Source organism: Sciurus vulgaris, assembly GCF_902686455.1.
Source record: "Sciurus vulgaris genome assembly, chromosome: 5".
In the NCBI taxonomy this organism is placed as follows: Eukaryota; Metazoa; Chordata; class Mammalia; order Rodentia; family Sciuridae; genus Sciurus; species Sciurus vulgaris.
This window is the reverse complement of record NC_136465.1, coordinates 11946397-11973792: the sequence shown is the minus strand read 5'-3', so window position 1 is coordinate 11973792 and position 27396 is coordinate 11946397. Positions and strand designations below refer to the sequence as shown.

The 27396-nt window shown below is 38.8% G+C and overlaps 2 protein-coding genes across 5 annotated transcripts in view; one reads left to right on the top strand and one right to left on the bottom strand.

The window, feature by feature from the left end:
- The window catches only part of KCTD9 (potassium channel tetramerization domain containing 9), a 30058-nt gene extending 19947 nt beyond the window's left edge, over positions 1-10111 (bottom strand). The window contains exons 1-2 of one of the 4 annotated variants that reach the window (XM_079139040.1): positions 9997-10111; positions 56-177 (exon numbers count right to left, since the gene is read on the bottom strand). In XM_079139040.1, coding sequence (XP_078995166.1) covers positions 56-177; positions 9997-10044 — 170 coding nt within the window. In that variant the 5' untranslated portion in view covers positions 10045-10111. Of the gene's footprint in view, positions 1-55; positions 178-9575; positions 9737-9996 lie in introns of those variants that run through there. The other 3 variants (XM_079139039.1, XM_079139043.1, XM_079139042.1) reach the window with 3 other exon arrangements.
- A 240-nt stretch (positions 10112-10351) lies between these two features.
- Positions 10352-27396, top strand: part of CDCA2 (cell division cycle associated 2) — a 45984-nt gene continuing 28939 nt past the window's right edge. Inside the window, exons 1-6 of the mRNA XM_079139031.1 lie at positions 10352-10767; positions 11802-11865; positions 11961-12134; positions 14105-14259; positions 23966-24116; positions 25889-26085. Of these exons, the coding sequence (XP_078995157.1) occupies positions 10765-10767; positions 11802-11865; positions 11961-12134; positions 14105-14259; positions 23966-24116; positions 25889-26085 (744 nt within the window). The 5' untranslated portion in view covers positions 10352-10764. The remainder of the gene's footprint in view (positions 10768-11801; positions 11866-11960; positions 12135-14104; positions 14260-23965; positions 24117-25888; positions 26086-27396) is intronic.

Sequence of the window (27396 nt, the reverse complement as noted above, 5' to 3'; positions counted from 1 at the left end):
TAGCACCAAGAAGCTGAGGACCCATGTTGACAGATTATGAAAAGGTGAAGGTTACCTGATCAAAGCAATATCATCAATCAGTCCACCTTTCCCATTATACACACTGGTGGCTTTTATGCCGAGTTTACTGCTGGCCACAGAAAGCAAATCAGATAAAGTTCCATATACAGCAACCACCTGTAAACACACCAGATTAATTTGAACAACTTATACAATGATTTTCATTACCCACAAATTACAAACCATCACACTATAAACAGGACTAAAAAAATCAGATTATCATATAAGAGGCGATTTCAAGAGGTTCTTAATAACGTCTCTTTTTCTTCTATGACTCATGTGTTGACTCAGTGCCTCACACTGTAGAAAACCAAAACTAGAGAATACAGGAATCGACACTGACCAAAAACAATCTACAATCTTAAATACGATAAATGATGTTCCAGTTCCAAAGATAGAATTGCACTTAAATCTAGGTTCTAACATTATCTAGCTGTCACCTTGAGACAAACAACTCTACATTTCTGTTGCTTTGACTGATAATAAAAAAAAAAAAAAAAAAAAAAAACAGTAACATTTCAGAAGGTTGAGACTGAAATGAGTTCATGAATAAGGGTCAGCAAAGTGTCAGAGACCTCTGCGCCTGTGACTGTGTACCTTGAATCCTTCTAATGTTGTTCTTACATCATTCTTTTATAGGAATGATTCCTTTTCAGAATAGAAATAACTTAGTACTATTTATTATGTCCTTTAATATATCAATTACCGGGCTGGGGTTGTAGCTCAGTGGTACAGTGCTTGCTTATCACATGTGAGGCACTGGCTTCGATACTCAGCACCAAATAAAAATAAAGGTTTTGTGTCTATCTATAACCAAAAAAATATTTAAAAATATCAATTACCATAAAAAAGGTAACAATTTCTCACCTCATAAGCTCTTCAGTTACTATATTCATTGCTTTGTAAAAGCCACATCTTTGCATCTAACATGCTAAATACAACAGAAAGGTAACAACTACTATCTTTGAACAAGACACCTGCCACTGCTGAAGCAGGGGACTGGGAGTCCCTACATGTAAGTGAATTCTGTGCTCTGGTCGTTATAACTCTGGGTTCCCAATCACTGAGCTGCATGGTTGTGTTACCAGTCAGGACCTTCGAAGGTTATGAATGAAAAGCAGGTGAGGAACTGCACACAAAACAGGAACACCTGACTGGCTTTCCATGAATGTACACGAATGTAAAAATGCCACATGAAATGAGGACCGGTGCTGTTCGTGTCCACTAGAGGCTGGAGTGGACAAGTTTAGTTAAATACATGAATAGCAGGGCATGGAGGGAGGTGCTTCCTAACAGAGCAGCATGCAATCTTGAAAAAGCAGAGCATGCAGGCTCCAACTCTTCTCTCTCGAACCTGGATATGGGCCAGAAGAGAGCTGCAAGGTGAGTATCTGGGAAAGGGCTGAAGACAAGCACAACTGAAAGGGAATGAGGCAATTATAAAAAATAATGCATAACCCAAATGTCCATAAAGAGATGACTGAGTAACCAAAATTTGGTGTACACATACAATGGAATATTATTCATCTAAAAAAAATTGAAATTCTGATGCGTGCCACAGCAAGAATGAGCCCTGAAAACATTATTCTATGAAATAAGCCAGATACATAAAAGGACAAATATGATGCCACTTATATAAAGGTACAGCAGGCAAATTCACAGGAACAAAAGTAGAACAGAAGTTACCAAAGTGGAAATGGGAATGGAGAATTACTGATATGCCCAATTTCTGCCTGGGATAATGAAAAAGTTCAGGAAATAAAAAGTGATGGGTCACACACTGTGAATGTTACTTACTCAATGCCAATACTTACATACTTAAAAATGTTTAACATGTAAACTCTGATGTGTATTTACCATGATGGAAAAAATGCAAAGCCCTTGGTAGAGTATCTTGCAAACAGTAGGCATGTTATAAATAATGGAACCCTAAATAAAATATGTCTGCCATATTTCCTATCACTTTCCCCCTCTGCAACAGAGCCTGTTATTGCATATTCCTGGGAGAAAAGGAAGCGAATATAGTACATTTGGCATTATGTACAGCAAATCCAGTTTTGTTAATGGTAAAGAACATGAAGAGAGAGAAGAGAAAGAACAAAGCAAAAATGCCCAGGGACAAGAGATTGCCAAAGCAGATGAACAATGATTTTCCTACCAAGATGTTATGAGGAGAGGGTAAGAGGTTTCTCTCCAACATCCAACATTCTGCTCATGGTTACTAAATACTAAGAATTTTCCAAATCTTTCTTTTCCTTTTATTTCTGCATTTTATATATTTGAACATAGCTTTCTTTTGCCTGAAACTCCCCCCTTGCCCGAATGTCAACTTCCTCTCTTGGCATCTCTTGGTCATACCATAAATGGATGCAAGATTAATACATCTGTCTGTTTTAAGCACCTGTACTTCAGTATTAGAACTGAAGATTATATGGCATTATTTTTTAAAATACACCAAATTAAATTGTTGTCCATGTGAGCTTCCTGTGAGCTTTCTGATTCTAATGAAAATAAAGGTCATCTGCCACGATCTAATGCTGCACCTTTTAATGTGAAAGCCATAGGCTAAAAGGGAGTATTTAAATGTTAATTCATTAAGGTGAATTAAAATCTAAAAATGCAGTTCATTCGTTCCTAAGCATATTTCAAGTGCTCCACTACTATACTGGCTAGTGTCACCATGTTAAGCATGACAGTATGAAATATTTCCATCATCACAGAGGTTCTACTGGACAGTGCTAAAGAACAGAATAAAATAAAGTAACATCTGTTTTATTTATTTATTTTTTCATCTATTCTATTAGGTTTTCTCATGAAATAGCAACCACAGTAACAAACTGAGGGGTGGTGTGTTGCTATCTTTTGTTTCTTCCCCATAAAGTCAAATCTGACTGTGTGATAGAAAAATCCACGCATACTGTTTGGCAAGGACCAGTCTCAAGGCAATTAAAGCTCCATGGGTTTTTACCCCCTTGCACACTGGAAGTCAAGGTATACACTGAGTTTAACTTTTATCACATAAATCAATTCTAAAACAGAATTAAACATAGGTTTTCATCAATTATATTCTGACTTTCTATATAAAGTTTCAATGAAGTTTTAATTTGTAAAAAAGTTGCTATTAATCTTGTGAATACAGGCAACCAACGGTCAGCTGGTAAAGGGGATGAGCAGTGTTAAAGGAGTCTATCCCCACAGCAACTCAAATCTCTGAAATCCAAGTGCTGCCATTTTGGTTTAAGGTCGGTCTCTGGTAAGTGTTTCCTGAATGTTGAGTGAAATTCCATTGCTATCCAAAGTGTTGAAGTAGGATACACCTCTTTTGTATGTGTCAGTTATTTTTCTTCTAGAGGCATTAAGTTGGAAAACAAAACACAGTATAAATGCAATTTTAGAGAGACATTCATAAAACTATTAAAGGCAGCTACCTTTGAATAATGAAATTTTGGCTTATTTTGGTGAGATTTTTTGTTTTCCAAATTTGTTACAATGAACCTGTGTCATTTATACAGAAGGGGAAAAGGTTTTAATTTATTTCTCTTTCTCTACTGCTCCAGAAACTAGTTTTACAAATAAGATGATTTTAGTAGTTGACAATCTGTCAATTGACAACTTATTTTAAGTAGAATAACCAGAGTTGTCAATTAGAGGAAACAAAATAAATATGAAAAATCTTGCAGTTCTATAAATTGTAAACTTTTCCATAACCTGGGCTATCTTACTTGCTTTTCACTTTGGAGGGTCATTCTTGGCATTTGTTTTTCAACTAGAATCATTCAGGCATAATAGTGACACAAGAGTTAGATGACATACCTAACTCTAAGATTAAGAAGAGAAATATTAAAAATTGAAAATTCTGTTGGAGTAGATGTGAATCAATGGTAAACTGCATGCATTCCAAATAGAAAGGAAATATAATATTAAAAATATTAAAAATTAAAAATCTATCATTAAAGCTAATAGGAAATTGAATTTTTAAACATATCAACAAACATAAGTGATATATAAGGATGAGATTTTTAAGTTACTAGAGATTAAACAGATTGGAACATGTACGTTTCTTTTCTTTCTTTTTTTTTAACACAATACCTTTTTTGACTTATTTATTTTTATGTGGTGCTGAGGATCGATCCCAGTGCCTCACACAAGCTAGGCCAAGTACTCTACCACTGAGCCACAGCCCCAGCCCCTGTACACTTCTTTATGTAAGAACTGTGTTAGGAAAAAGCAGAAATGGAGATCTTGTGTATCAAGGTTGTAACTGCTCCCAAGCTCAGTGGCGCACGCCTGTAATCTCAGCGGCCCAGAAGGCTGAGACAGGAGGATCGAGAGTTCAAAGCCAGCTTCAGCAACACAGCGAGGTGCTAAGCAACTAGGTGAGATTCTGTGTCTAAATAAAATGCAAAATAGGGCTGGGGGATGTGGCTCAGTGGTCGAGTGTGTGAGTTCAATCCCCAGTACAACTCTCATTCCTGAAAAAAAAAAAAAAAAAAGATTTCATTGCTAACAGATATATATAGGCTGAATATTCTTTATCCAAAATGTTTTACTTTTTTGGATTTTGAAATATTTGCATAGACTTTAAAGATCAAGCATCACTACTATGAAATGTGAAACCTGAAATGTTTCAAAGTTAATATTAGGAATGCTCAATTTGTATAACAGTATTCATACTGAGCCAAACAGAGGCCAAGTATTTATAAAATGATCATGCTGACAAGGATTATTTACTTTGAGAGTACAATAATATAATATTCTTCATTGTGAACCTGAAGTTTCCATGTCACTAATGAGTCCTTTAATATTTTAGGTACTAAGAATCATTCTTGTGAAACAGAGTAAATTGAGAAGCATGTTTATTCAAGTTTAGGATGACCATATTATACTAGTATTCAGACTTAATCCTTTCTAAATTTCAGGTCCCATGACAAGTGAAAGTTATCTGCCAGTTGGGAAAGTAAAAGGTATACCATGCCTAGCTGGCCTGGCCAGTTTTAATTTTCCTTTAAAAACCACTTTCAAACTGTAACCTATTTTACTTAAATTTAAAAATCAAAACCTGCATGTTTAAAGTTTTTTTTTCTTGTACCCCCCCACAATGTAATAATACATAATACACAATTAATCATTAAATTTAGGCATGATTCTCCCAAAGCACCAATTATAACTAAAATAAAGAACTCAATTTACTCTACCTACACTTTATACAGTTAAAAAATTAAAATGATTTTGTTCTTAAAACATGACATCTAAGATCAAGAAGGGAAATATTAAAAATTGAAAATTCTGATAATACCAAGTGTTGGAGTGGATGTAAATCAACGGTAGTGTATGCATTACTGCTAGGAACATAAATGGCCACAATGACGCTGAAAAACAATGTGGTGTTGTTTTGTAAAACTGAACATTTATATGCCCTAATACCTGATAATTACAACTTCACATATACACTATAGCATTTGAGTACTGGTTCTCAGAGGCATGGTCCAGACATCTGTAGTGTTAGAAACATCTGGAAATTTGATGAAACAAATACTTAACCCCACCCCAGATCTTCTGGAGATGGAGTCCAGCAATGTGTTTTCTCATGCCCTCCTGGAGATTCTGATGCACAGCACTACTGTCCTAGAAAATGCTTGCCCATGTGTGCCAGAATATATATACAGGAAACTCGTGGCAGCCATTGTTAAGAGTAAAACATAAGGATCAACAACCAAATGACCATTGATGGGAGAATGAAAAAATTATGATAGTTTTAAAAAATATAATGAATTTTTAGAAAGCAGTGGAAATGAATATACTATCACTCATGGAACATTACATATAGACTGTCAGAAATATATTGAAAAATCCAGTTCCAAAAGACTTCATAAAGATATCAACTGGAAATACGTCTAAAAGCTGACAACAAAAAATATGTAGTTTCGGTATATATGTGGCAAAAACTATTGATTTACAAAGAAATAAACAGCCAAGAGAAATACAAAATTCATGAAAATGTCTGCCTTTATGGGTAAGGCAGGCTAATCAGGAAGAAGATGAGCACATTAAGCTGTTGGTCATACACCAGTTAAGTTGTATGGCAGGTTAATGAATATTTGTTATATTATTTTCCTTTTAACTTTGTGTGTATTCTTTATTGCATCCCTTGCATGTATCAATATATTATGAAATGTTTAAGAGTGAACCCTTACAGGATCCTTATTAATGTTTAGATTTTGAGAGGCAAAGGTTTCCATATATTTTCACCTTTCCTCAGCTCTAACAGTATAAAGGGTTCTCAAATCTGGATCTAGGGCTGGGGAGATAGCTCAGTCGGTAGAGTGCTTGCCTTGCAAGCACAAGGCCCTGGGTTCGATCCCCAGCACCGCAAAAAACAAACAAACAATCAAATCTGGATCTATAATACCATCAATATATTTTGACCTAGTACCAAATCCAGAAGAAAAGTTACTTCCTGGACTGACGATGTAAACATCAGAAAAGAATGAAGATGTTTCCTGTGCCCGCTATGTCTTCATGTTTGGCACTGTGGCACTCAGAATGTACTCTAGTGTCATCTGAAAGAATGAGGGACTCCAGTAGACCAAAGGATCATGATTTGCAGAGCCATCTTCACATATTCTGAAATTTAAAAAACTTTTAAAAAAAGCATTTTGTGTTCAGTATGTGCAGGGATGTAGCACTGACATCAGTTTCATCAGAAGTTACACACTACATTCAGATGTCTGAAATTTCATGTCAGTTTAATGGCAACTCTTATGGGGACTATTAAGGAGAACAGTGGGAATTCTAAAGCGCATTGAGAAAAGATGAAAGGTGCAAATATAACTGACTTTCAAAGTGACTTAAAAACAACAGAACCCACATAATTTCAAGATTCCACTTTTTTGAAACATTTTTTGACTGTGCAATCCACTGTTGTACATGTTTCGTACATGTGCTCTAACATTTGTGTATTTATTTACAAACTACATACTATTGTCAGAAGGACATGTTTTCCCAAATAATATTGAGGACTTTTATTAGTCACTAAGAATCCCTGAAATATTTATCATTAAAGTGAGAGTCTACTAAATACAAGATTGACATTAAACATTTAAGCAAAAAAAAACCAACCCTGAGGCCACTTGTCTTCATGTGATGGAAAATATTTTTAAATGTCTTGCTAATTAGAATGACCTCACACTATCACTGGCTAATATTAAAAAAAAAAAAAAAAATACACAGAGAGAGGTTGACTGTTAATAGCAATTATTAAACCAGACTTCCAATAGTCTTCTTTAAAACTTGGCCCTTTTTGACTTCTGAGAGCCAAAGAGAACTATGCTAGAAGCAGTAGCTCTGCCATTTTCTTCTTGTTTACTTGTGCCTGCATAATTAATATTGCCTTTAATCTGCAATTTCTTTGGAGGAATCTTTTAAAGTCACTTGGCAATTTGGTGAGATTCAATGGATTTTAAGACCACATGATATAAATGGTATTCATAATCTTGTCACATATGTCAGAGAAAACCCATTAGTGAAGATGTGGCTAGCTACAGTCTTTTCCACACGGGAAGGCCTCACTTCTTGCAGAAAAGTTGAAATCGGGTGATGTGCTAAGTGTCTGGAGGCATCTGTGTTTTCCAGATTAGAAAAACGTTTTTGTTTTTTTTTTTTTTTTTAAATCAAGTAAAAAAATATAATTGGTGTATTTCTTCCTAAACTCCAATGGATCATCTTGCACGCCCTGTGGTATACCACCCCACTCTGGGAACCAGCCTTCAACATCAGAAATATTCACCAGTTACCCTTACATTTATTTATACACAAAATCTGTGGTGAGCCTGTGGTGTACTACCTTGTAAAGAACTCTGTGCCTGCATATCCCTGGCTCCATGGCCCACAGCCTCACAACTGCTATACAAGCTTTAAGAGAAAAACTTATTTGAAAAAAAAAAAGATTATTCTTAAGACCAGGAAATAAAAAAAATAAAAACTAGGTAAATAAGGACATGTAAGTGAGACAGATATTTCTACTGGTGGATGGAAAACTCTATTTCAGAGTAGCACTTGGTTTTAGCATGTTCTAAATGAAGATTTGTGTCATGATCATGACAATCTGATGAAACAGTTACTACACAAACACACACAAAAACGTGCTGGTTGTTATGCATTATTCTGTTTTTCAAATAAGAGTCATAACAGTATTTTGTTGTTATTAATCAGCTGAAGGAAGAAGAAACCTAACTCTGGAGAATATGTTCTCCAGTTCAGTAATAAGGACTGTAAGAACTGTTTCATTTTAATATTAAATCAAACTAGTATTCTATTTAGATTTTAAAATCATACTACTTAAATCATATTAGTAGTTTCCTATTTGGATTTTTATGACCTTTGTAACAAACATTTATCTGTGGTTTTTTTTGAGATGCCCCTCTTCCAATATTGACATTCTTCAATAAAATATTGTTAAAGGAAATAAAATTAAACCCCAAAATCTATGCTAGTCAAAACCAGGACAGCTTTAAAAAAGCCTATTAAAAAATAATATAATTATAATTTATAATATAAAAAGATCAATTCCATCTTGATAACCAAAAAATTCAGTGGATTCAGAGGAGATTTAGAACTTAGCTAAATATTTAAGACTCAGTTTAAACACTGTCTTTCGTGGATTAACAGCAGAGATGCTGGATAAAACAGGAAGGTTTGCTTCTGGGGTGCTTTACAAATGTAATTTTGGCTCTATCTTCCAATAACAACACACATTTCAGATTAGAAATGCTACCTCTCTACAAAACAGGTTTGAACAATGTGAAGTTTGTGAAGCACATTTTTAAGGTGAGGGAATTCAAAGAACTGACTTTATGCCAATGCTGTTTTCTTTGAGTAGTAAATCTCCAAGACCAGAACGCAAAATCAGTCAATAAACCCCACAGTGTGGTTCAGATTTTCAGAGCGTGTTTACTCAAAACTGCAGAGTAGGTGGAAAACCATTTTTTGTGCGCTTGGCCAGTTTTGTCACTTAAAAAATTTGTTTCTAGAATGCTCGGGAATCAAAGTACACTGGCAATTAATAGAGTGGGAAAATTTACTTTTTCCTCGAGTCTAAAGACTTAAGTGATTTCTGGGTAACACTCAGCCAACACAATAAAAGCCTTACTCGAACAGTCAAAATTTTCCAAAGAAGCTGAACAACTTTCATGGGTGGGGCAGGAGGCAGAGAAGGAACAGGACGCATTCTGGCTTGCTCCAGCGTTGGAAAAACATTTAGCACCACACCCTCAACAAAGGCCCAACACAGCCCGGGCTGTCAAATCAACTCTTGTCGGTCTGCTGTCACAGTTTTCCGAGGAATCAAAATCAGGCGAAATAACCAAACGTGTACAGAAGTTTGTACCGCGGCGGGGCTGGGAGGATCGGGCACTACCAGAGCCAGAGGAAAACCACCGGGAAACGTCCCTGTTCTGCAGCCCTCTACCCGCCCTGGGTGTCAGGGTCCCCTTCACCGGTAGTTTGATCCTTTTTACCTGGCCAGGCTGACACGCCTTTGTTGGCACTGCCACTTTCCCGGGCAGCATTACTCAGCACCCAGGTGGACAGAGGCGCCTTCTCTGGCCAGGCGAGGGGGCTGCGGGGTCTCAGGGGACGAGGCGGGAGAGGACCTCGGCCTTGGGCGCGCCCCGCGTTCCCCCTTCGCCCGGACCCCTACCCTGGACTCCAGGACCGCGGAGGGGCAGCCGGCTCGGCGCTGGTCCCGGGCAGCGAGGCGCGGGGCGAGCTCGGGCTCGCAGCCCGGGGTCGGCGGAGGCCGCGGGGACCCGACGCGCCCCGGCGCACGCCCACCTCCCGCTCCCAGCCCTCGCCCAACTTCAGCCCTGCCTGCGCCCGGCGCGCACTCGGCGCCTCGCCCCCGCGGCCGGCCGGCCGCGCCTCCTCCCGACCCCTTACCTTTCCGTTCTTGGGGCTGCCGTTAAGGAACAGGGTCACCCGCCTCATCGCGCTGCCCCCGCCGGGTCCTGAGTGAGCCGCCACCCTCCCACCTGGCCCTCCGCCCACCTTCTTCTCCTCCCGCCCTTCCCCTCCCTCCACCCACTCGGGCTCTCCTCCCTTCGCCACCTTCCTTCTCTTGCGGACACACCACACACACGCACTCTCAGTCCCACACCCCAGGGTTGGCCGGTCCTCCTTCCCACCCCGCCCCTAGGCGCCTCTGCCTGCCTGCGGCCCTTCCCCCACGGCTCCGAGACGGACACTGAGCTTCGCCAATCAAATCGCGGCGCCCTCCAGCCCTCAGCCAATCAGAGCCCGGCACTGGGTGGGCTCAGACTAACCCAGTCGGGGCGGAGGAAGGGAAGAGAGGCTGAATGCTAGTAGACTGAAAGGGATATCAGCCAATCAGAGCCGAAACTACAGCCAAACGGCGGTTCTACGCGTTACTGAGCAGGCGCACGCTCAATTCTACTTAGCCCTTATCTGCATGCGGAGGCGGGGTTGGAGGAAGAAGGTGGAGCGCTAGAAGAGACCCGCGCACCAGTCAGTGCCTCCTCCTACTTGAACTCCTCCCATTCTCCCCGCCCACAGAGGAAACGGCTGCTGTCGGGATTGGCTGATTGGGTAAAAGAGCCCAGTCCGTCGTTCTGTCAGGATTGGTCCAATGATTCATTTCGAAGTTTGCAGCATCCAATCGAAAGGTTGGGGGCAGAGCTAAACGGATAAATGGTTAGTCCGCGAGCTCCTCACCGAAAGTAGTCCCCGGGACTCAGGGTAGCCGTCGCTCGGTTTCGTCAGGGGGTTGCCTGTAGCTAGCGGTGGCCACTCTCCGATCCCAGGGGCCCTCACCCGGGCCTGACGGCGAGAGAGGGGCCTGGGCAGTGGGGCTGCGCGTTGGCACGTGCCGGCGCCGCGGCGTAGAGATCCGCGCAGCCGCGCCGGCGCCGAGGGGGCGGGGCCGCAGTTTGAATCTGGCGGCGGGCGACTGGGGAGCGGTGGGCAGGCCGAGGGCCGCCAGGTGGGGTGTGGGACGCGGGGACGCGGGGCGCTGCGCTGTGCACGGACGTCGGGGAGCAGCCCCGGAGGAGCCAGGGTCCAGGAAGCGAGACCGCCGCGACTCTCGGCCACTGCGGTGCTCTCGGAGCCGGGCGCGTCGAGGTGGGCGTGAGGGGTAGGCCCGCGTCTGGGTTCCGGCTTCCGGATGGTTTGGCAGTGTCCTTTCTCCCGGGTGTTTCTAGACCCGGGACTCGGCACGCCTCACGGGGACGGGGAGGGTGACCCTCTTGCGACTTGCCCTGGATCACGCGGGGTGCTCTTTTAAAATGAGTTTTCCCGGGCTCCCTCACATAGGAAGTTGCCATACCTCCCAGTTGAAAAGTGTATTCTAAAAATCAGTGACATATGACGTGTAATTGCAATTTACTATGCAGCAAAAATGATCCAAGAAGAAAACATTACAGTGTCTGTTTTTGTATAAGCGATTGCTGGATTACCCTGCTTTAAACATTCATCCTTGGACAAGATGCTTATGTACTGTAGGAATGTCACCAGTGCAAGATGCTGCTAGCCCAGACACAAAGTACGAAAATTATTGTGTGAAGATTGGCGGTGGTTTTAAGGGCATTGTGCCATTACACCTCAAAAATTCTATTTTATGTTGATGTAAATTGTATTGGAAGTCAATCTTGAATAAGGTTTTTAGTCTAACATTAATTTTGGTGGTGTGTTACTTTTCGTTTCTCTCTTTTAATTTCGTCTTTTAGATGGATACTAATCCAAAAGACAAGGAGCCTTCTGAAATCAAAGAGTCTGCTATTAATGATGCTGGTATGTGGTGATCTGTTGCTTCTTCATGAAATTTAAGGTTTAGATGTTTGTCTTGATAATGATGTTTATGCCCTACAACATCTTCTCCATTTCAGAAAATGCCTCTTTCATTTTGGGAACTGGAAAGCTTGTGACTCCCCAGAAGCATGCAGCAGGAATGACTCCTTATGTTCACACACCGGATACTTTTAAATCACCTTTGAACTTTTCCACAGTAACCATACAGCAGTTGGGAATTACACCTGAAAGCTTTGTTAAGAGCCCTTCAGGTAAGAGAACTTGTCATTCTGTTCTACTACTTTTCAGGTATAAAAATAACAATATAATTCAGTTTTATCTGTTTCTACTCACCATCTTATTACTATAGGTGTCTTAAGTTGATTGACTCTGCAAACTTGCTTGTTCAGGTGATTTTGTTGTTGCTGTTGTACTGAGGATTAAACTTAGGAACTCTTTGCAACTGTGCTTGTCCCCAGCTTTTTAAATTTTTTTTGAGACAATGTCTAAGTTTGAGGCTGGTCTCAAAATCCTCTTCCCTCAGCCTTCTGGGTTTCTGGGATTATAGGTTTGCACCATGGACAGGATGACTTCAGTGCACATGCCCAACTCATCTAGCGTGGCAGATGGGAGCAATAAGGTCTCAGAGCACCCAGCTTGATGAGGTTCCTAAGTCAGGTGTGCTCCATGCCCATCTTGGAAAACTGTGGGAAGCATTTTTTGACCTTACCAGTGGGATCTAAGAGGGTGTATAATATGAATAGCCCTACATTTCATGTTCATGTATGGAAAAAAATACGTGGACGTTGAAGAAAATATAACATTGACAGATCAGCGTGTGCCTCTTTTAAAAATCACAAACAGAAAATTGACTTGGGCTGGTCTTCAAGCAGTGGAAATGCAATTCACCCGTGAAGTCTGACTTCAATGGACAAAAAAGAAATACGGGAATAGAATTGGATTAGAGAATGACATTTAGAAATGGAGGAAAACAAGACTGGAGAGGTCAGTGGCACCATGCAGTAGGAGACATGAATGAGACAAGGCTAATGTGGCACTTGTTCTGTATTCCTTAAGAGCATCACTCTTAGAATTGTAAGTGCTAGATCTTTTTTGTGCTTAGGCACATGGGCAAAATTCAGGGTAGTGTGCTGAAGGTAAGTATGTATCTCAGAAAACAAAACTCTTGAAAAATTAAGAGCAAGAGAGCATAGTAGTGGCCCCTACCCTACCCCAACACCCTGCTGCCGTCATCCACAGAGATGTATTCAAAGACCCCCAGAGGATTTCTGAAACTGAGGATAGTACTGGACCCTGTATGTACTCGGTTTTTTTTCCCCCTATACATACATACCAGTGGGAAAGTTTATAAATTAGGCACGGTAAAAGCTTAACTATTAATAACAATATAGAATAATTATAACTACTATAATAATTTATATGAAGTGTTCTGTTTCTCTAAACACCTTATTGTACTCTTTAAAGGAAGCCCTTTTCAGCTTCTTTTTGTTGTGTTTGAATTACCAAGATCACTACTCTTGAGCTTAAGGCTATCATTGAGTAAAATAACATTTACTTGAACACAGGTACTATCAGACCAAGACAGTCATCTAATAGCCCACATGGCTACTAAGTAACTTAATGTGTGGATGTGCTGGACATGCCTGATAAAAGGATGTTCTGTATCCTAGACAGAATGGAGCTGGACAGCACAAGATTTTATCATGTTACTTAATGCAATTTAAAATGTATGAATTGTTTATTTCTGGGATTTTCCATTTAGTATTTTCAGACTGGGTGACTGCAAGTAACTGAAACTGTGGATAAGGGGGGACTGCTATACAGGTGCTTAGGTGGAGATCTTTCCGTCATTGTAGATAAAATGAATTTATAAAAGGAAGATTTCTTAGTTGAAAGAAAGCCATTACCCACCTCTATATACAGGAAGTAAGGAACAAAAATAAAACTACTGGTTGAAATGTGTTATCATATTGTTCAACAACTTTCATAGATGCCTTCTATGTGATAGGCACTGTTTTAGGAGCGTGGACTAAATCATTGGACCAAACAGATTCCTATTCAGCTGATCATGTATGAACAACTTTGCCAGTTATCTATACTTGGTATTGTACAGCATGTGTTTATCATGTTTTCTCTCTTAGGCTGGTACGTCACCCTCTTTGGGCTTGATTACTAATGATTGCCATGTTTCATTCCAATTTATAAGAGAATTTCATTACAGAAAAGTCATCATCTTACCTTAAAAAGTCTCGACGACGTTCTGCAGTTGGCACCCGGGGCTCTCCTGAAACAAATCACCTGATTCGTTTCATTGCTCAGCAGAGGAATCTAAAGAATGCTAAGAGATCTCCTTTCTCACATGATTCTCCCTTTCAGGTATGATTTTCTTTTATATTCTTTCATGAGTTCTGGTTTATTAAATGTTTTGGTTTATTATGAAATAATTGGTTTATTATGAGATGAACATCTCATCTGTTTTGGATCTGGAGAGTTTTCTGTGTCTTACAGAGAGTTTGCAGTTAACATAAATGATGTTAAACATGGGTAGGAGGCAGCCTTGGATTTAAATGGTTTTCTTTTTAGAGGAGCTTTCTCTTTATTTTACAAATATTTTTCAGTTTATGTCTGTTTTTCTAGAATGAGATGAGGCAGTTTTCCAACCTTTTTCTTTTCTTTTTTTTAAATCTTTTTGAAAATTTTATTTGTTCTTTTTAGTTATGCATGATGGTAGAAAGTATTTTGACATATTATGCATACATGGAATGTAACTTCCCATTCTTGTGGTTGAACATGATGTGGAGTTACACTGTCGTGTGTTCGTATATGAGCACAGGAAAGTTATGTCCATTCATTCTACTGTATTTCCCATTCCCATTCCCATTGCCCCTCCCTTCATTCCTCTTTGTCTAATCCAGTGACCTGTTCTTCCCCCACTCACTCCCCCCCATTGTGTGTTAGCTTCCACGTATAATAGAACATTCAGCCTTTGGTTTTTTGGGATTGGCTTATTTCACTTAGCATGATGGTCTCCAGTTCCTTCCGTTTACCAGCTAGTGCCATAATTTCATTCTTCTTTAAGACTGAGTAGTATTCCATATGTATATACACCACATTTTCTATATCCATTCATCTGTTGAAGGGCACCTAGGTTGGTTCCATAACTTAGCTATTGTGAATTGAGCTGCTTTAAACATTGATGTAGCAACCTTTTTAGTGGATTATCTCTGTGTTTCTAATATTTAATGACAAGTATATGTTTTGTAGGGCTATGAGGGTCTTTCATTACAGAAAGTGTTTAGGACACCTTGTGAAAATGACCAAATCACTTGTCTCCTGATGAAAATCTGTTTAGCTATTTTTTTCAAATTTTTATCAAAGTAATATGTGACCCTAAAATGTCAAATAGTGATAGAAGGCTTATTATGAAAGATGATATGCACCTGGCTTGTCTTAAAGGACAATAATTTTTGGTTTTGGACTTCTGTTTTTAAATAATTTGCTTTTATTGCCACTTCATTTTTTAGTTTTAGACATGATCTATACATGAGACAATGGTTCTTAAAATTTGTTAGGCAACAAAAACAAAAAAAGGTCACTGAATCCCTTTCCAAGAGGGTCCATGAAATCAAAACTATTTTATGATTTCAGTGAAATGTTATTTGCTACTTTTTACCCTGTTGATACTTGCACTTGTGATGCAAAACCAGTGGTAGTAAAGTTTCTGGTCCTTTAGCATGGGCCAAGACAGTGGTTGTGGTTGTGTTCGTTGGTAGGTATTCACAGTAAATAATACCAGTTTCCCTACATCTATCTCCTTAAATCACTGAAGACTGATTTTACTGAATCCCAACTCTTGAATATTAATGTGATGATGAAATGGAAGGTCTGCATCAAGCACTTTGGAAGCACATGCAAAAGTATGCTGGGTGTTTCTAGAAACCTGTGTAATTAAGCTATGGGCCAAACTAGTGCTTTTTTTCCATAGAGCATCATTTTTACTTGAGAAACCATGGTTAGTCAGACTTGGGGTTGTGGCTGATATTGTCTTATAAATGAACTATGAATCTGCCTCAAAAATGGAAATTATTCTTACCAATGAGAAAATTTGCATTTTCAGAAATTCAAATTTTAGAAACCATGGATCTGCTATAAGCTTGACAATTTTTTGATATATTTCATTTGATCAGTAGGAATATTTATGAAGTATTTTACTATTGCCTAATAAAATGTGCCAGTATTTGGAAGATAGTATAGTGAACCAGTACTTTCCAAATGACTGGTGCATGCTGTTAAATCTCGCATGGGTGCACCTTTTTCCCCACGTCCTCGCCAACACTTATTATTGCTTGTATTCTTGATCATTGCCATTCTGACTGGAGTGAGGTGAAATCTTAGTTTTGATTTGCATTTCTTTGGTAGGACTGCAAATTGGTGCAACCACTTTAGAAGCAGATTCCTCAGAAAACTTGAAATGGAACCACCATTTAACCCTGCTATCCCACTCCTAGGTTTATACACAAAGGACTTAAAATCAGCATACTATAATGATGTGGCAGCTCAACTCACAGTAGCTAAACTATGGAACCAACTTAGGTGTCCTTCAACAGATGAAAAAAAGAAAATGGTATATATATATATATATATATATATATATATATATATACAGGGAATATTACTCAACCTAAATGAAGAATGAAATGATTACATTTGTCAGATAATGGATGGAGCTGGAGAATATTATGTTCAGTGAAATAAGCCAATCCCCAAATTCCAAAATAACCAAAGGCCAAATGTTCTCTCTGATATGTGGATGCTAATTCACAGTAAAAGGAGGTGGGTAGGTAAGAGTAGAATTACTTTGGATTAAGCAGAAGGGAGTGGAGGGAGGGGAGGGGAATGGGGTTAGGAAGGATAGTAGAATGAATCAGACATTATTACCCTATGTGCATATATGACTACACTACTGGTATGATTCTATATCATTCTACATCACATACATCCAGAAGAATGAGAAGTAATACTTCATTTATGTATGATGTATCAAAGTGCATCCTAGGGGCTGGGGTTGTGACTCAGTGGTAGAGTGCTTGCCTAGCGTAGATGAGGCACTGGGTTCGATTCTCAGTACCACATAAAAATAAATAAAATGTGTCCATCCACAATTAAAAATATTTTTTAAAAGTGCATTCTGCTGTCATGTATAACTAATTAGGATGAATAAAAAAATAAAAATTTTTTAAAAAATCTTGAATGGGTAAAAAATACCCTCATATTGCAAAGTAGATTGGATTTTAACATAACAGAATATGAAACATTAATTGATAGAATTTTGTGTGTCACATTGTAACTATTAACAAATCTTTGAGTTTTATTTAGTAAATTAAAGAATATCGACAATTCTGGAAAGGCTTTTAAAATACTTCTAATAGATGTAACCAACGTACATTGCTTAGAGTACTCAATTTTTAAGAGTAGAAAGAAGTGTCGAGGTCTCCTGTTGTAGATAAGAGCGAGGAGTCTGGAGCTTTATTGCTTGGGTTTGATTCCTGGCTTTGTTCCTAATTAGTTGTGACTTTCAGCAGATTACTTAAATTCTCTGTCTCAGTTTTCCCAAGTTTAAATCAGGCAATAATATTAGCAAGGGCTTTTCGAGGATTAATAAACGTGCTGTGCTTACAGCAGTTCCTAGAATATGCATGGGGTGTTTTAATTTTGCTATAGTCATTATCACTGAAAAATGAGTATTTCGTTCTCTCCCCTGTCCTGCCCATGCCTAATCTAACATGTTCCCCTTTCCCCTTCCAATGCCATCGAGTCCAATTTTTGTTTAAATTAGGGTTTGGTGTGCATTTTTTAACCATGTAGACATTTTTCACAAACTGTTGTGTCCTAAGCTATCATTATGTTTTCCTTCTTACACAACTTGTTTATCCAGTAGTTAACTTTTTTTTTTTTTCTTTTGGTTTACTGTATATCTCATCTCCTTGACAAGAATGTAAACCTTAACAGTCAGTCTTCTTTTTCTTGGAGTCCTCTTGACCTTTTCTTGTCTGACTTGGTTACCATCTAGGCTTGCTGGGCAGATATCATTTTGTGACTTCTTTCACCATCCCTAGTAATTACTCTTTCTTCTCCCATTTAGATCCCATTTCTTTCACCTCCACTTTCTTAATTTACTACCTCATTTTTCTGGAGTTGCCACATATTTGATAAATTTATTCAACCAACACATTGCATTGTTTTTCTTGGTATAGGAATCTAGGTTGAAATATTTCCCATCAAAAATTTGAAAGCATTGCTCTATTATATTTTAGCTTACAGAGTTGAAGAGCCCTGATCATTCATTCATTCAACAAATATTTTGATTGCTGACTTTTCACATTTCTTGCTTTTTTATGATGGAATGTCTTTTGTTGTGGATTGTTTTTTTTGAGGATTTCTTCCTTGTCTTGCAAAATGTCTTTTTCATCAGGTTCCCTTTTTTGTGGCCTGTGTTTTAGATTGTCTCATTCTCAGTGCTTTAAATGTCTGTTGATCCTCAGCTCTTTGTATTTAAGACTAAGGCACTTTGAAAAACTGCTTGGGACCTCACGGTGCATAGACAGGGCTTGTTGACTGGTGAATTTCTATGTAGAACAACCGGACCACTTTTTTACTGGGAAACTAAATATAACTTATGAATCTTTTTCTCTACTTTATCTGCTTTCCTGAGAAGAATCCCTGGTGGTATAAACCTGAGTCCTAGAGCTCTAAAGGAAATGTGGGAATCTCACTATTCATGGAGGAGCCTTGGACAGCTCTGTTTTCAGTACAGACCTGTGCCCTCTCCTCAGCTGCTATTGGAGTTCGAGTCCTGTGTGTCCATGTTCCCTCAGGGACACAATGGCCCACTCATTTGTGGAGAGATCTCTGGGTTCAGGTGCTCCTGATGTAGTTTTAACATTCCTCCAGTTTTAAGTCCACCTATGGCCCTTGTTTGGTAAGCACCTGATGCTCCAAACTGTAGCAGGTTGATTGGTTACTTGCTTTGTCTGGTCTGAGCCTGTTTTCATTTGTCTGCTATTGCTTTTTCTCTCCTTTTCCTTAGGGGTATTCATATGCATGTACTTATATGTATAATCATAAATACCTCTCCAAACACATATCATGTGATTGTGTGCTCATTTAAAAAATTACTTGAGTATGGGTTTTATACGGCATTGTTAAAAGTTTTTTTGTTGTTGTTGTTGTGGTTTTGGTGGGGTATACATGCACATGTGCAGGCTGAGGGATAAACCCAGGGCTTTGCAAATGCTGAACACATGCTGTACATTGAGCTACATCCCCAGCCTACAGGCTTTTTTTGGTAAAAGTACTGGTAAAAGTAGTTTTTAGAAAAGTAAACCATAATATTTTTTTTTTTTTTTAAGTTGTGGATGGACACAATACCTTTGCTTTATTTTTATGTTGTGCTGAGGATCGAACCCAGGGCCTCCCATGTATGAGGCAAGCGCTCTACCACTGAGTTACTACCTCAACCCCCCAGAAATCTTTTTAAGAGTGGTAGTTTTTAAATTTTTGATAATTCTTATTCCTAAATAATATTTTATACCTCTTAGATTTGGAGTAAAGACTTTTTAGTATGAAAAAGAATATTTTTTCTTTAACTCTGTGTGTGTGTTGCACGGGATTGAACCCAGGGTGTCACACGTGCTGGGCAAGCGCTCTAACATTGCACTGCACCCCAGCCACAGCAAGCTGGTTGGAGATTTTTGTTTCTGTTTTGCAGTGCTGGACCTGAACTCAGGACCTCACTCATGCTAGGCTAGTGTTCGACCAGTAAGCTACACTTACCTAAGCTAAGGTCCTTTAACCTGAACGGTTTTCTGAACAAATCAGTGATGTCTCTGACCTTGTCTCTGTTGTAAATATCCTCAGTAGCACTTTTGTCAGTTCTTTTCATCCTCTGTTCCTTCCTTGCCCAAGACATTTGTTGAATTAATGAGTAAAATAACTTTAAAAAAATCACATGTTCTAACTTACCATAATGTTCTGTAATACACTAGTAGAATTTGTTTTCTTATAAAGTCTATAGGCCTATGTGCTTAAAGAATTCATCCCTTATTTCTTCACCTCTGCCCCATTTTAGAAAAAAAAAAAAAAAAAAAAAAAAAACTTCAAAGGAGAAGTTGAGGGGCAGTACTCTCTATCTTTCTCCCTCTGCTGTTTTTCTGGAATTTCCAATAATCACATGGATGATACATTCAACGTTCTGACTGTCTTAGGTTTTTTTACTTTTACAGATCCAAGGATCTCTTTTCTGTTTTACCTCATCAGTCCTTCTCTGTGGCCACTTCCTGGTATCATCTTCAAAGCCTGTCCATCAGCTATCTCATTCTTTACTGATATTGCATCCTTCCAGTTCACCTCAGTAGTACTTCATTGCATTGAAACTTCCAGCTATTGGTCTCACCACATATCCCCTTTCTATACCCACTTTATGTCCTCTTATTCCTTACCAAGTTTGAATGCCATGGTAAAGAGTATAAAATTGAATATTCACGCACATACTTTAAAGAATCAATTAGTGCTATAGAGTTTTTTGGTTTTTTGTTTGTTTTAGGAACAGGAGATTGAACTCAAGGGCATTCAACCACTTAGCCACATCCCCAGCCCTATTTTATTTAGAGACAGGGTCTCACTGAGTAGCTTAGCTCCTTGGCATTACTTAGGCTGACTTTGACCTTGTTATTCCTCTTGCCTCAGCCTCCCAAGCTGCTTGGATTATTTATTTTTATAGGAGCCATTTATAGCTGCCTCCCCTCACCCCTTTTCTCCTTTTCCAAGGCTTTCAGCTTTTGTAGCTGATCTTGTTGGCATTTGCTTCCATCTCTCTTAATAATGTGGTTATTCTGCTACTACTTTCTCCCTGTTAGACATTTGCTACTGATGTCTCAATGGATCATGAATACAGCTCTCTTCTTCCTAATACCTTTTATCACATACTTCCCATCCTCTCCAGCTTCTCAGTATGGGTTATGTCAATATTCTCGTGTTTACATCTTGACCATGTATATTATTCTGAGCTGGGTTTTCTTCTGTAATTACTGTCTCCTCTCCTTTGGGCCACTTCCCAGACCTAGCTCCTGTCTCCTTTTAATGTCCCCATCACAGCAGAACTCCTTGACCAACTTGCAGCTCTGGCTAGATTCATTCCTTCCTGCTATTCTCTGATCCTGCCAGCGACTCCCTCTCTTGAAAGGACTCTTGTCAGCACTGGGTTTGTGAAAACCACCTAGCCTGATTTTCTACAGTATCACTGGTCAGTTTAGTGTTTCATTTGCTGATTCCTGCCCTTCCATTTCTTCCTGCAGAAGTGCTGATGTGCCCAGGGCTCGTCTTCATCCCCTTCTCTGTGATTTGAGAATCATCTATACACAGACTAGTCTGAAATGTCTGTCTTTATCTCAAAACTCCTGGATAATAGCAGCCTATTCAGTTGCTCCCTTGTTGTTGTTTTAATTATTTTAGTTGTAGATGACCATAATACCTTTATCTTATTTATTTATTTATATGTGGTGCTGAGGATTAAACCCAGTGCCTCACACATGCTAGGCAAGTGCTCTACCACTGAGCTACAACTGCAGCGCTCCCTTGGGTTTTTGATAAACACTTCCAGCATAACCTAGCCAAACCTGAACTGTAGAACCCCACCCTACAGCAGATCCTTTAGCTGTTCCCATTCCAGGGAAACCTGTCATCATCTAGTTGCTTGGGTCATGTGCCTTTTAATCTTTCTTGGTTCCTGTCTTCCTTAGTCCTAATCTCCATATTTATGGCTACCTTTGACTACATTTCAAAAACTTATTTGTAATTCTTCACATTCTCACAGCTACAACTCTAATGTGATTCTTGCCAGGGTCACCAACAGCTTCCTCCTGACTGGGCTCCATACTTCCCTCTTTCCCTAATCCACCTTTTGTTCCACAGATCAAAGAGGTGTGTTTAAAGTATTAATAAGATCATGGGCTCTGCTGCTTAAAACTTTGTCATGGCTTTCTGTTATGCCTTGATTTAAATCCTGAAGCCTTCTGGTCCTTTTCCTTGGTCTGGTTTGTCTTGTTTGCTTCCAGTCAGTGGGCTCTCTTGCTCCATCCTGTTTCCACCAAGGGCCTCTGCTCGATTCTCCTGGTCTTTGTAGACCTTCTTCCCTTAAACAACTTTCCCATTATTATGGCTTTAACGCAGATGTTCCCGCAGTTCATTCTGTGCTGAGGCAAGGCAGTACTTTAGTGACTTGGCCACATTTTATGTTTTATCTTCTCCATAACATCTCTTGTTCCCAAACTTACCTTAATATGTTCTCAGAATCTCACTCTGGAATGTAATTCCTCCCACATCTTGAGCTCCTGGAACAGTTTCTAGTACACAGAAAGGAATGTTGGCTGACTGACATGATTGAGAAGACAAAAACGGGAAAAAATCTGTGTGTTTTGACTGTTTCATTTACTTAGTATGTGAACCTTGTTCTCTTCCTTTAGCAGAAAAGAAAGGTTTCATTAGGAAAACTTGTAGTTTGTATTAAGCAGCATTTCAAAGTGCTCCAAGCTGCTAGAACATTAAACCAACCCTACCATGTTCAAATGAGAGTGTCAAAAAGCTCTTTCAAGGTAATTCATATGCCACTGAGATAATCTTGACCCATCACTCACAGAGATGAGTGACCCACAGACGTTTTGAGTGGTATGTGTCCTTTATGTCATAAAGGTTTACATCATCAAATGTATTTGAATTTAAAACGTTCTGCTGTTATGTAATAGAGTTTCTTTATGAGTGTACTAGGAATCGAATCAAATATATAAACAGATCATCCAACATGACTTCAAGATTTTAACTGTTTTTTTCCCCTCCATATGATATCTTAAGGGAAGGTAATGTCTTGCTTTACTTTTGCGTTTTGATGTGAATTTTTGAACTGCCACAAGCTCCTGTCAGTGAAAATATGTTAGTCCAAGTAATAAAGAAAGGAAAAACAAAAACACCAAAAATCCTGCAGAGAGAACTTATTAGTAACTTATTATTTATATGGACAGAACTCTTAAATTTTATATTACTTGTCATGATCTGGCATGTCTGTACCTGCTAATGTAAATTCATTCTATCAGTATTTGCTTGGAGCCCTGTCAGAAGGTTTTCCAGAGAGCTCCTGGGCATACACCATCTGAGTTTGTTAAGTGAATGGCTGACTTGCAGTCCTAAGTCCCATAAAATCAGGAAAAGTTAGCCAGGGAGAGCCAAAGGCAATGTGAGAAGGGATGTCAAGAGCCAATAGGAACTTCTGTGCTTGTTCTGACCTCCCCAGGCAGGGGACTTTTGTGGACTAAGGATGAGTAAAGAGACCAACTTGGATTGAAGGTATGCTGAGACGTAACAGGTGACAAAGGCGTCACAGATGACTTGCAATAGATACGTGTAGCACAACCTTTGATAAATTTCTAAATAAGCAGGATCCTCTTGCCCCTCCTCCCTTGCCACACCTCTGGGATTCAGTGTGGTATTTTTCTGTTGTTTATTTTTGTTCCCTCCATATAATCTCCTGAGCTGTCTTCTCTCATACATTTTTGTACTAAATTACTTTCCTTGTCAAAACTTAACTTTTTCAGGTAATGGATGTCAAGGTATGAAAGAAAGCACTTAAGGGCCTCGGAATCCTTTGAAGAACTGTTAATCCCAGATTACTGGGTATACTTTTTACCTAAATTCCTTTCTGTAGCATTTTCCATCTATTCCAGGCTTCTCTTAGTATGATTCATGGGCTCATTAGTCACTATTAGCCAGCATATAGCTTTGCATCTATCCATACCACTTAGCTATTCCTCTTTGCTAAAAACTGGGAAGAGCAGAGGGGAGACTAAAATGGTTATAGTATACCACTTATTCAGACAGATAATGCAGGGTTCCAGGGAGAAGAGGCTCTGCTACACCGATTCATTACCTCTGGTCTTCAAAAGGTCTTTGTTTAGTTTTGGAGTCAGTGGTTATCGGCCTAGAATATAGAAACTGTATTTGATTGATAATACTCTGTGTTTTTGTTCTATAACAGGGCAGCCCTGGACTATATCGAAATGTTAACTCATTAAAAGAGCGGATATCCGCTTTCCAGTCAGCTTTTCACTCCATAAAGGAAAATGAGAAAATGACTGACTGTCCAGAATTCTCAGAAGTGGAAGGAGGATCTGAGACTGCAGGCCTGAGTGGGTAGCAAGAATTCACTCTCTATTCTGACCTCTGTTTATAAGGACAATCTTCTAAGATATAAAGAATATTTAGTTTCACTGTGTGAAAACAGTCTTTGCAGAGTCCAGTTATATTTTTAGATGGAGCCTAATGTTTAAAATTTAGGACATGTCACACAAAAATCCAGATTTCTGGTTTCTCTTGAAAAAAATCTGATCAAGTGTTCCTGAACCTTCATTTCCACATCATTGCAATTAAGTTCCAAGTTCTAAAAAGTCGGAGCTAATTAACTCATGTCAACTTTAGAATAGGTTATGTAGCAAATTTGAGTTTATAAACCTTGATTTTTTTTTTTTTTTTTTTTTTTTAACAGAATGATTCTTTTAGTTTGGCAAACATTTATGTGAATACCAAATACCCAACCCTGAGGTTAACCAGATATATCCAATCTGATATCTTAATGGTCTGCTGTATTCTTTGCTGTACCTCTTAAATTATAATTCATTTGGTTAATTTTTAGTCATTTCTGATTTTTCCAATTACAAAGCTCAACAAAATCTTGGACTTACTACAATCAGTATAACTCTTCCTTTGGCACTTCACATGCTTAGGTTTCAGATGATTCTCTTTTGACTTTTTGTTTTGAGTCAGCTTTTTTGTTGCTGTGACTAAAAGACCTGACAAGAACAATTTTAGAGGAGGAAAAGTTTATTTGGTGGTTCACAGTTTCAGAGGTCTCGGTCCATAGACAGCCAACTCCATTCCTTAGGCTTGAGGTGAGGCTCACCATCCTGGCAGAAGAGTGTGGTTGAGGGAAGCAGTTAACATTATGAGTGAGACTCCAGTCACCATATAACAAAATATATACCCCAAAGCCACAACCCAATTTCCACCTCCAGCTACACCCTACCTTTAGTTACCCCACTCAGTGATTCCCATCAGGAGATTAATTCACTGATTGGCTTAAGGCATTCATAACAATCATTTCTCCTCTGAACCTTCTTGCATTCTCCTACAATGAGCTTCTGGCGGACACCTCACGTCCAGACCATAGAACTTCTTAAAGCATCTTCAGGTACATTTCAACACTTTGTGTGCAGTATGCTGTTAACCCAAGACAGGTCTGATTCATTCACTTCTACAGTACACAACCCATTCAGATGTCCTAATTTGTATTTGTGATTTCTAAGTTACCTAGTTTTAAAATTAATTTTATTTACATCATTGTTCTAATTCTGCTGACATTAAATTTTCAAGGTTTAGGATTAGGGTTGTTTTGTGTGTAGCAAGAAAGAACTGAGGCACATTACAGTTATATTTTTTCACAAAAGTCACACAATAAAAACAACAGTATTAGAATATAACCACATCCTTCAAAATGTTCAAAATAAAAGGCTTCATGGTAAGTTTAGAAAAATTAAAAGATAAATAAAAGAAATGCAAATCTATTTTGGTATATCATTCTGTTTTAGGTCTTCTAATAATCAAATTCATTATTGTCTTTTTAGTAGTCATTCTCTTGCCTATCAACTTGAACTCCTTTTTGAGTAAAAAAGGTTAAATGTGTTAAAAAAAAAAAAAAGATTCATTGATAATTTAGACACAGGCTGGGGAGATAGCTCAGCTGGTATCTCCAGGGGTTTGGCCCTGGGTTCAATCCCCAGTACCACAAAAAGAAAAAAAAAGATAATTTAGACACTGAATTTTCCTAAAATTTTTACAATGTATACAATTTTAAAATAGTATTGTACAAAAAAATGTTTATTCCTATGTTGTTTTGTATGTGTAGCCAACATGGAAGGTCTTGGTGAATGTCAGCAGTCTGGGTTCTCTGAAAAGTTATCATGCAAACGTAGGAGAATATCCTTGCAGAGCAGCTCTGATGACAAACTCAGCAACGGAGAAAGAAGAGTGATGGATCTCCAGATCCTCAGCGTGGATGTGGACAGAATGTGTGCTGCTGAGGCTTCTGCACATCTTCCTGAGGTGACTCATTTAAACACACAGATGGAGCTCTGGTTTCCTGCATAGGCAGTCTAAGACTATCCAGGCCTTATTTCAGTGTTAGTGCTTTCTTGGTGACATATAGATGCTAGGGTTTTAAGTTGTGTTTTGTGGTTTAGCATTTACTAGATACAGATTTATTGGGTTTGTTTTCTTTTGGTTTTGGTATTGGGCATTGAACCCAGGGTTACTCTACTTCTGAGCTACATTCCCAGCCCTATTTATTTTTTATTTTGATGCAGGGTCAGTCTAAGTTGCTTAGGGCCTCACTGAGTTACTGAGGCTGGCCTTGAATCTGTGATCCTTCTGCCTTAGCCTCCTGAGTTGCTAGGATTACAGGCATGTACCACCAAGACCTGGCTAGAAATAGTTTTGATAGATATGTTGATCTTTCACAAAGGACTTTATGAGAAACCTAAGTTTTGGGTCATCTGCATGATATATTGTTCTAGACAGTCATGGTTTGATACTCTTTCTTGCAAGAAGCATATTGTCTGTTGGGGAAGGTAGAATCTGAATAGACAGATTATTTAAACATCAGTTACAAGTAAAAAGATCTCTGGGAGGTGTTGCTCAGGTGTGGGGTCTTGCACTTGTTGATCCTGTCTGGTTTAACACTGGCTGGGAATCTGGGTGCCCTTTGCAATGCCTCCTTGCTCTGCTCACTTGTTTCAAGTACATCAGGGACTTTTGTGGCTTTTAACTACCTAAAGCTGTCAAAATTCTGTAAGGGCAGTAACTAACATGAATTTTACTAAAGTAGGAGCTTCTCTTGCTTCATGTTCCTTGTTCTGGTGTAATACAGTAGGTTCTCGTTTGCTTTGTGAGAGTGTCACCTAACACTGTGATAGCTGGAAGTTTCTTCTGCACCTTCTCTCTCACTTAGATCTGTATGTGACTGGCATAATATATCTTTGATACTCACTAGAGATTCTTCAAGGTCTAATAGGTTTTATTTTTGTTCCAGAGTTGTCTATAATCTCGGCTTACTCTGCATTATTCTGGTCAATATTACATGATATGATAGAAACCATAGTAATTTTTTCTTATCAGAACTTTGATTCATTGGACAAGTACCAAAGTATAGAAATGGTTTCTAAATTAGTATGAATGTGTATTCTATCCTAGCCATTAATTTTCTTTTACTCTAGCTATTGATATCTTTTGGTGTTTGATTATTAACACTTTATTTTGAGAAGTTCCTCTTTAAAGGTAGCAGCTTCAAAAGGCAACAAAAATATATCCTTCACACTTTTTCTAGGGGATTGAAAATTGTTTTCGTGAGATGATTAT